The 10,401-nt window shown below is 32.9% G+C and overlaps 2 protein-coding genes across 4 annotated transcripts; both read right to left on the bottom strand.

Moving 5' to 3' along the window:
• Positions 1–701: 701 nt before the first annotated feature.
• LOC129317255 (uncharacterized) lies at positions 702–1,884 on the bottom strand. Its single transcript, XM_054961620.1, has 2 exons — positions 1,183–1,884; positions 702–1,127 (listed from the first exon to the last, which is right to left on the bottom strand). The coding sequence occupies exons 1-2, from the start codon at positions 1,666–1,668 to the stop codon at positions 702–704; spliced, it is 912 nt and encodes a 303-aa protein (XP_054817595.1). The 5' UTR covers positions 1,669–1,884.
• Positions 1,885–8,111: 6,227 nt separating this feature from the next.
• LOC129318628 (uncharacterized) lies at positions 8,112–9,740 on the bottom strand. 3 transcript variants are annotated; one of them, XM_054963497.1, is made up of 2 exons: positions 9,539–9,740; positions 8,112–9,457 (listed from the first exon to the last, which is right to left on the bottom strand). In XM_054963497.1, exon 2 carries the CDS (start codon positions 9,295–9,297, stop codon positions 8,572–8,574), a length of 726 nt encoding a protein of 241 aa, XP_054819472.1. In that variant the 5' UTR covers positions 9,298–9,457; positions 9,539–9,740; the 3' UTR covers positions 8,112–8,571. The 3 variants fall into 3 exon arrangements, with proteins under 3 accessions (XP_054819472.1, XP_054819473.1, XP_054819471.1); XM_054963498.1 differs by having other exon boundaries at positions 9,616–9,733; XM_054963496.1 differs by having other exon boundaries at positions 8,112–9,740.
• Between the last annotated feature and the right edge of the window lie 661 nt (positions 9,741–10,401).

Here is a 10,401-nt window from a genome sequence, read left to right as displayed (position 1 = left end):
AGACTGGAACATAGAGGCTAGCAATAGCAAGGGAAAATTCGCATGAGCACTCCACAGAGCTTGCTAACATAACCCAACAAGCATGAAAAGAACATGATCACAACTAGAGACTAGCTTCGGTGATTAGATAGAGAGGAACTCGGCAATGATCCCTCGCTCAATTTCCTCTCGTACTGATTTCATCCTGTACTAAACAAATTCCTAGTATTAACAAAAATCATAAAATATTCAAGAACAGATCCACAGGCACGATGGCAGTTGTAATAGCAGATAATGCTGTGTGTTCAGCCCGTTCTGAGTAGTTGTACTGCCTGTTTGCTCTTCTCTTGGAACAAGATTAGGAAGCAGGCATCTTCTGCTTTGATAATTGTATTGGGATCGTAGGACGTGAACAATGGCAGCCATAATGATGTCCCGTGAATAATGCGTGTTATAATGTCAAAAGGTGATGTCATGTGATTTGTGAATAGTGTGTGCAATAATGTCAAAATGTGATGTTTTGCAAATAATGTGCGATCATAAAGAAAATTGAATGATAAAGTGCATATATATAGATATCATACAAGTTGTTGCCTAACTAACGGAATGCAGACAACAAAATTAGAGTAAGATTTGAAGAAAAACGGTTGAAAAATTATAATAAAATGTTGAGAGTCAAAGCTCACAGTTATATCCTCCCAGAAACTCCGAAGGACTGAACTTCAGGAACGACTTTTATAAATGTCCAATAGCCGAGGAACACTTTCCTGGAACGGAATCACAAATTTTTCCAGAAATTTTGTTTCACTAAAGCTTACCAAGGAACATAAGGATATGTCCCTTTTGATCAAACTATTAGTTTTCAAAATTTTAAAAACTGAGCATCTAGGAATAATCCTTTGCTCCAAGCTGTAGCCAAGAAGTACAGGGCAATTAACAATATCTACCAATGACAAACTCATGTCATCCACAAGAAACTTCATTGTGCTTGTGATTTTATCCTCCGACAGCATCATGCAATTTGGAAACCTCCCAAATGCTGAAAGAATGGCATCCCTGGACAAGCCGCACCTCTCATAGATATCCAGCTTCGACTCCCAAGTAGATTTGCTTGTCAATGCTAAAACAGAAACTGCATGGATGAACGTTCACTTAGAAGGTTCGATTCCTATTTCCTTTGCAAACTTGACATGTTCAATAAACTTTGCCGGATCTATATTCGCAGCCCTTGCATAATGAGTAACTAGTCGACAGACAGACAGAAGACTGAGGCACTCCATGTTCTCTCAACACCTCTATGTTTGAAAGTAAAATCGTCGGATCCTTATTGTGCCAATCCCATTGTTTAAAAGCTCTACTGGCGTGATCATCGTCACCAAGTACGCTCTTAAGGGCCTCGTAACGGGGGATTATAGTTTTCGTCAAGCTCAGGAATAAGATTTTGCAATCTGATAGGATGAACTCTGGCAATTCAGACTTTGAAAACCCTATAGACAGGAAAAAGCTTAGCTTCGGCGAAAATGTCGCCTCAGGCTTCGCTAAAAGGGCACGTGGACACTTTTCCACAATTTTAGAGATCTGGGCATCTGAGAATCCATAAGTCCTAAATAGATTAAGTACCAAGTTAGGTTTATCAGAGGCTTTTAGTTTAACCCGTTTGGATACTTCCATAGCTACTTTGGAGGGCATGCCAGGGAGTCTATGAGATAATAAAAAGTAAATGAATCATGCTCTCCAGATTTTCCTTTTCGTTGATTTGATTCAGACACTTTTGAAACTGAAGAAAAGGAATTGAAAATGTGAGAAGCATTGTGATGGAGGGAGACGAGATGGGTCCTCTTCTTGCAGAGGATTGAAGTAAATCTTGCAATGAAAAAAGTAAGCATCAATGAAGTAATGATTGAATGAAGGGTGATGAAAAAGTCACAATGCGAGATGTCAGCTCTGATCACGACAGATGCAGCAGAATCCCTCGAACTCTTCTTTCAAATTTGGAGCGCGGTGTCCTTTCTATGGTTACAATGGAAGAATTAAAGAGGAAAATCGAACTACCAGAGGAACGTCGTCGTTTATAGCTTCAATTTTATTTTTTTTTTGCCCAAGACCTTATTTGTCTCTTAATTAATCTTTTACATTTTAATTTTTTGTATTGCGCGAGCTCCCCTATCCCAGGTCTTTAATACAGACTAATCTAGTTGGCAATTGAGAGTACTTTTTTTGTACCTTCACCAAAAAATTTATCACCATTGCATATTTAGAGTTTCAAACTTGAAAGTACTCCTCCGGTCTCATTTATAAGTTTCATTTTAGAATGTGTATTTGGTCTCATTTATAAGTCACGATGCATCTTTTTAAGTAATATTTAAAAAGCATTTCCAAAATTACCCTTCATGAGAGAGAAAAAGTAATAGGATATTACTTTTTAGATTTGTTATATAGGGACATGTTTGGAATTTTATTACTTTTATTCCTTATACTTTTATTGTATTGGTATTGATGAAGTTGGTAGAAATGACTTATAAATAGGACCGAGAGGGAGTATTGGTTAAGTTGGATTAGCCTCCTTACATCGATTCAAGTGATTGATGGTATATTTTTATATTTTAAAAATATTTTTTTAATACAAGGTCACGTCTAAATTGTGCAACAAGATTAGGATCTAGTTATATTTAAAGTCAGCAGGCTTCTAAAATCATGTAGAGAAACATTATAAATTGTAGTAACAAAAATATCATCAAATGCCTTGTGCGCTAAGTGATATGTGCATCTACTCACTTCTCTGTACATATGATCAAAAGTGATCACTCAGTTCCCTCAGAGTGAGTTCTCTAATGTTTTTGATGATGTCAAATAATGGATAGCTATCAGAATAATTATAGGTAATGAGAGATAATGCCTCTATCGAGTTAGTATGAACATTAATTTTAGGTAACCTTTCACTCCAGCAAAGGATAAGGCCTTTGTGAATTCTTATGAGCTCAGCTGCAATGCTGGATAGATATTCAATGTATTTGGAAAAACCTTTTGATCTAATTTCCCTTGTCATCATTGATTATGCCTCTACAAGTAGCAACGCCATCAATATTAACTGCACCATCAATGTCAAGTCTAGCCCAACCAATTTTAGGTGGTTTCCAATTAACGTTATAATTAGTGTAACCTTTATTCAAATGGTTGAAATTGGAAAGAAGCTTCATGTCGTTGTTGATTTGTTGTTTGCTAAAGAAGATAATTTTGCTATTTCTCATCTTCAGAATAAAGCTTCTTACATATAATTTTTCAAATATTCTAACAAATGTGGGTGAGAAGACTTTGCTAGGAGTTTTCCCTGTTTGCAAGTTTTTTGCTTCATTCTTTGCATTTTAAATTATCTAGTCTTGCAAACCAAGAGAGAAAAAAGTGAAAAGTTTGTAGGGTTAACCAAGTTTGTCGATACCTCTTTTACTTCTTCACAATCTCTTAGAATATAAATGGTGGAGTTAGAGAAATTGCAACCAAAAGTGCAGGCATTGGCTTGTGTAGGATCCCAAAAGGTTGTGAGTAATTGTTTTGAAAGACGATTCCAAGCTGCTTTTTAAAGAAAATGTTTTATTTTCAAAAGTATTTTTTAAAGCCTAAGTAAAATGTTTCTTTCTTTTCAAACTTTAATTAAATCTTCATTTAAATGTTAGTGACATTTTTTTATTTTTCTCAATAAAAACAAGTTACTCTAAAATTTAGAAAATAATGATTACCTTTTCATTTAGTTTGAGGTTCAATCTCATTTGTAAACTCATGTTATGAGTGCCCCTCTATTTTTTTAAAAAAATATTTTCTTTAAGCATGTACTCAATTGTGTTGGATACACTTTGTTTTGATCATTACAAAACTTAAGAAAATATTTTTTTAACTGTGCAGATATTATTATAACAAAACCAATTGAAGAGAACAAATGAGCAAGAATAAAAGAAGATTTATATTCAATCGGTTTTATTTTTAATTCTCTGAATTCTCATGTTAAAAATCAAATATAGAGAGTTTACATTTGCATTCTTAGTGAAAACTATTGTTGAAAGATACAACATTGGTTCACATACAAAAATAAGAGAATGTAAATAACTCATAAGTATTCAATTCAAACTTATAAATTATAATAAGAAAATATCAAAAGGATTTTTCAGGAATAGATATAGGCCAAATAATTGGGTTGAGCCAAAATGAATTAATCTATGCAATCCATCTAATCTTAACTCTCTACTTGTTGCACTTTAGTTCACTGATGTTTGTATCTGTCTTTCTGAAAAACTTGGTTCTAACAATTGGTTTCATTATATTTGCTTTAAAGTTTTCTATTATTCTTGCTAAAACATTTGAAACTGATTCTTTAACAAGTTTGCTCAAACTACATTTCAACATTCATTGTGATTTGAACTCACATTTTGAAAGAACTCTTTAAAAAGTCAAAAATCACTACACACCCATTCCACTCCCTCTTAAGTATTTTTATCTGATCTTACATGTTTCTCTAACCTTCAATATAGGAAAAATGACACTTAAATATAAAGGAAATCAATTAATTTAAATTACATCTTAACCAATTTTAAAGGTGCCAACAAAATTCCTTAATCCTTTGATGGAAAAATTGATAACTGATTTTGCAAATTTTAGAGTTATTAAACTTGATATTTTATCACTAAATGATCAAGGACTTTGTTAATGTTCTAAAATTAATTTAAATTTAACTTGAATTAATTGATTTCTTTATAACTAAATGTCATTCTCCTAAGTTAAAAACATTATTTTAATCCTAAATATAGCATCTTAATCTTCTTTCTTTTCTTTATTTAATATTTTTCTCAAATTTCTCATGAATTTACATTATTTTGTATTTTATTTATCTCCCACATTTAATTAATAATCTCATTAAAAAGGGATATTTAAGCTAGAAATGACATATTTTCCACACAACAACAGATAACGAACACAACCACTTTTCATAACCTCATAAATCAATTAACAAGGCCTTATATTTAAGGCAGGAGAGGGTATATTCTTAATTTTAATATTTCTCTAATTAATAGGAAATTATTTTCAACATAACATACTTTTATGTTAAAACTTTAAGTGAATTGAGTCTAATCATGGAAAGGAACTAACAAGGACTGGAGTTAGCAAAAAGAAATGGTCCCATAACAGTAAATAAAGTTCAAATTTCCACCAAAAGAAGTACTTCAAACAAAATTATCTCCAATATAATAAAAAAATTGATATAAGTATTTAAGTTTGATATCTCGTATTATTAGGTTAGCAAAGGGAATTTGAAATTTTTAACCCATATGCAAACACAATAGTTCTCATAAAACCAAATATCTACAGTGTTAGAAAAGAAAATTGGAAGTGCAGAATTCACATAATGGTAAAATATTTTGATTGGCATATTTTTTTAATAATTATAAAAAAATAAAAAAAAACTATCAGAAAATGCTTTCATGCGATGGTGAACCGGACACCTAGGCACTATGCTGGTATATTCTCAAGAATATAATTTGGGAGAATTACACACAAATCCTCCATAATGCATTTGAATATCACATGGTCTATTAATAACTTAACGAAGGAAAATGACAATAATAAAAACAGATACACAAAGCTTAAATCTATGCGCAAAGATCTAAAATAAAAGCCAGCACACACTATGTTAACTGTTAAAGCTTGGGGGAATTAGGGAAAGATCACTAGACTAATATTTTCTCTAATACCAAAGCAAAGATGTATATTCATCAAAACTATATATGTTCCATTGCTTACTGCACTCCCTCTTTTCTTCAGATAAAATTGAACCCAATGTCACAAGATTTTTAACATAACATCCTCTTCCAATGACCAAAAATTTTGCAGCAGGCAACTTTTCTTCAAGCGCACGCACAAATATCAGACTATGGTAGCAACTCCAATGTCAAGAAGAACAAAAGCAGTAAAGGTTATGCGCAGACGATGTATGAAGATCTGTTCTTCAATTAGGAATACGATAAAAGAAATGTATTGAAAACCTTTAATGCATATCTTCCTAATAAATAGTTCATATTGAGCTATCATAATAGAGAAAGAAATCACGGAGAGATATTAAGCAGAACAACTGAATTGCTATAGTAAAGCTTGCAGAAAAAATTCGCAATCATGCCCTCCAAGAAACCACGTATCCTGAACTTAGGCCCTGCTTGGTATGATTGAATAGTTTTTGATGGAATTGAAAATTGGAATTGAATAGAATTGAATTATAAAAGTATGTTTAGTATGTTAAAAAAATTAGATGGAATCCTTGCATTACTTTTGTTTGGTATGCAAGACATGAAAATGGAATTATACTTAAAAGATAAAAATACCCCTATATAAAAATTAAAATAAAACATAATAAAAACTTAATTGTGTACCAATAAAAATATTTAATAAAGGTAGCAAGGAAATACAAGAAAATCAAAAGTTTCCCTTCCTAAATAATAAAAAATCCAATAAAATATTTTACAAAAAATATTATAAATATATAAATTATATACAAATATTATATATAATACTATTTTATATATATATTATAACGTTATATATATATTATAACATTTTATATATAATGAGCAAAAATATCAGGAACCAGGAGTGAGGTGAGGGTTTTATTTTTTTTGAGGACAAATTTGTCTTTCTGGAATTTGTATGAGGGCAAAAGTGTCTTAAATGTTACAATTCTATAGAATTGCTCCCAATTCATATCTTTAAATAAGGAATTCAATTCAGCCTCTTTTCATGGAATCAGGATTCCCAATAATTGTAATTCATATCTAGCAAACATCATTTTATTCAAATTCTTATCCAATTCATTTTCATTTCACAATTCCAACCTACCAAACATGGCCTTAAGGTAAAGGTAAATGACCTCCATAAATGTCCAATAGCTAAGGAAAGCTCTGCTGAAAAAAAAAAAATCTTCAGAAACTTTTTTCTCACTGGGTCAGAGAAACGAGGACTGGTCATACTTGATTAAGCCTCATTTTCAAAATTTTGACTACTGAACATGTGGGGAAAATCCTTTGCCTTGAGCTATAGCCAAGAAAAGATGGGTATTTATCAATGTAACCCAATGACATGCCCATTTCATCCGCAAGAAACTTCATTGTTCTTGTGATTTTGTCTTTTGACAGCAGCATGCAAAAGGGAAACTTCCTGAATGCTGAAAAAGTGACATCCCTAGAGCAGCCGCACCTTTCAAAGATATCCAGCTTTAACTCCCAGGTTAATTTCTGTTAGTGATGACACATAAATTGCACGGATGAACAAAACCTTAAAAGTTGGAAGTACTGCTTTCCTAATAAATTGGCCATTTTCAACAAACTTTGCAACATGATCCACAAAAGATACAACCTAGTTACCAGAAAAGAAACAGAAGATTGAAGCAATCCAAGTTCTCTCAAAAGTTTTATGTTTGGATCTATATTTCAATTTTCTAGCATCAAGTTTAAGAAATCCCAGGCTGGGCATCTTAAAGCTTTAATGACTTTCTGATTGTCATCAAGTTGGGTATACATTGCTTTAGGCTCAAAAAACAGAACACAAGAAAAGGGGGGAGCCCAAGCAATTTCCGTTCAGAGCCACCGAAGATCCTTGCCAAGGAGGAGTGAGGGATTGGAGGTCATCTGTATGATTCGATTATTTTTCTGTTTTAAGTCAGTAATGTAGATATAAGTAAAGAATGCGATAACTATAGTATAAAGAATAGTAATAGTCATATGATTTTAGTGCTGTCCTTGAACTACCCTTGGGAAGATTCATCACATCCTTATGGGAGCAAAAAAAAAAAAAAATGAAGCAGTGCATATTGAAATCCCAAAATTTGGAGAGCAATTGCGATACTGAAAGCAAAAGCTGGGGTCTTCATGTATGCATCTTAATATTGGGAACATAAAGGCTAGCTCACAGCAAGAGCTAATTTAGATGAGCACTCCTCATAGCTTGCCAAACTAATCCAATAAGCATGCAAATGCATGACATGATGACCATAAGAGACCAGCTAAACTGATTAAAGAGCAGGAAACTAGGTAATGATCACTCGCTTGATTTCATCTTACACCAATAAAAATTCCGAGTATCACCAAAAGGCATAAGGATACAAGAACTGCGTGTTATGAAAAAGAAAAGGGAATGATAAACTCCACATATATAGATATCATACAAGTTGATGCCTAGCTAAAAGAATACAAACAACAAAATTAGACTAAGATTTGAAGCAAAACAGTCGAACAACTATAATAAAAAGTTGAGAGTCAAAGCTCACAGTCATATCCTTCCAGAAACTCCCAAGGACTGAACTTCAGGAACGACTTTTATAAATGTCCAATAACTTAGAAACACTTTCCTGGAAGGGAATCACAAATTTTTCCAGAAATTTTGTTTCACTTAATGAGACAATGGAACACAAGGACATGTCACTTTTCATCAAGCCATCATTTTTCAAAATTTTTAAAACTGAGAATCTTGGAATAATCCTTTGCTTCAAGCTAAAGCCAAGTAACAATGGGCGTTTAGCTATGTAATCCAATGACATGTCCATTTCGTCCACAAGAAACTTCATTGTGCTAGTGATTTTGTTTCTGACAGAAGCATGCAAAAGGGAAACTTCATGAATGCTGAAAAAGTGACGTCCCTAGACCAGCCGCACCTTTCAAAGATATCAAGCTTGAACTCCCAGGTTGATTTCTTCGTCAGTGATGACACATAAAGTGCACGGATGAACAAAACTTTAAAAGTTGGAATTCCTGCTTTCCTAATAAACTGGACATTTTCAACAAACTTTGCATGTTCCATAAAAGCTACGCCTGGAAACTTGGTTACCAGAGAAGAAACAGAAGATTGAGGCACTCCAAGTTGTCTCAAAAATTTTATGTTTAGATCTACATTTCTAGCATCAAGTTTGAGAAAATCCCAGGCTGGGCATCTTAATGCTTTGATGACTTTCTGATTGTCATCAAGTACACTTTTAAGGGACTCATATCGGGGAATTATACATTGCTTTAGGCTCGGAAGTAGGAGCAGCGGTTTAGAAACGAGGAGTTCAGGGAGTTGAGAACATGAAAACCCTATAGACTGGAAAAACCTTAGCTTAGGCAAGAGGCTCTTCTCAGACTTCATCAAAAGCACTTTTGGATGCTTCTGCACAATTTTGGATATCTGGATATCTGAGAATCCGTAGTTCCGGAAAAGATTAAGTACGGAATCGGGATCATGGGTGTTTTTCAAATTAACCCTTTTGGAAATATCAATAGCTAACTTGGTCGACAGACCACAAGAGTTCATGAGATAAGAAATTGTAATCGATCCATCCCTTTGCTTTTGTTTCAGTCGATAAGTAACACATGATTTCGCAGCAGAAGAAAACGAATTGAAAATGTGGGACGCATTGTGATGGAGGGAACCAAAAAGGATCCTCCTCCCGCAGGGCCGTATCGAAGATAATCTTGCAATGAGAAAAACAAGCATGAATCAGTGATTAGTGGTGAGAGAAACTCACCCAATTAGATTCGTCAATACTAATTACCCCGAGCTCGTATTAGAAAATCTCGAATTCTTTTGCTTCTCTGAATCGAAGAAACACCGAAGATCCAAACCCTATACCTTTCCGGCGTCTATTTTCCGTTCTTCCAATTCGGGAAAAACAACAAAGGGACTTTCCTCTGCGCTGCGCTACTCTCAGTGGCCCTGCGCAGCTCTCTTTCTCTTTCTCTTTCTTTTTTTCTTTTCTTTTTATTTTTACCTCCACTCTCCTATCCCATTTTCAATTTTAGATTAGACAAGAAATGCCACAATAATCTGAACCCTCAATGTGATTACATTATCAATGGCAATTTTGCAACTTTACATGTACTTTGGGATGTATTTACATATTTATTTAAAGTATTGTATATTTTAAAACTTAAATTTAAAGTTACAATTTACAATATAAACTTGATTGAACTCTTTCAATCAGTTTAATCAAATACTCCCAGTAAAATAAATAAATAATCTTAAATTGTTAAAATTTAACATGCTTAATTTATAACTACAATAAAATAAATAAATAAAAATTTTAAGTTATAAAAAATTTTCATAACAATATGCAAATGTCAACTGTACAACTCAAATTTTAATTATTTAAATTTATATATTTTTCAATGTGATAATTATTTTACAAACTAATTAAATTTGTTGATAAAATAATAATTAAATATAAATGATTAATTTTATTACTTAAGGGTAGAGATAAGAAGAGGGGAAGGGGAAAAAAAAAGGAAAAAAAAAATTGGGAGAGGATCTGCTGCTGACTTGGCTCCCTAGCTACTGTCACAGAACTCAGAAGAATAGAAGGATAAAATTAAACAAAAAATGTTTAATTAAAAAGAAACATTTTTGGAAGAATAACAA

This window comes from Prosopis cineraria, unplaced genomic scaffold (genome assembly GCF_029017545.1).
Source record: "Prosopis cineraria cultivar Desert tree isolate PC_DT_omini unplaced genomic scaffold, ASM2901754v1 PC8, whole genome shotgun sequence".
Lineage (NCBI taxonomy): Eukaryota > Viridiplantae > Streptophyta > Magnoliopsida > Fabales > Fabaceae > Prosopis > Prosopis cineraria.
The sequence above is the reverse complement of the archived record's forward strand: the minus strand, read 5'-3'. Positions and strand labels throughout refer to the sequence as shown.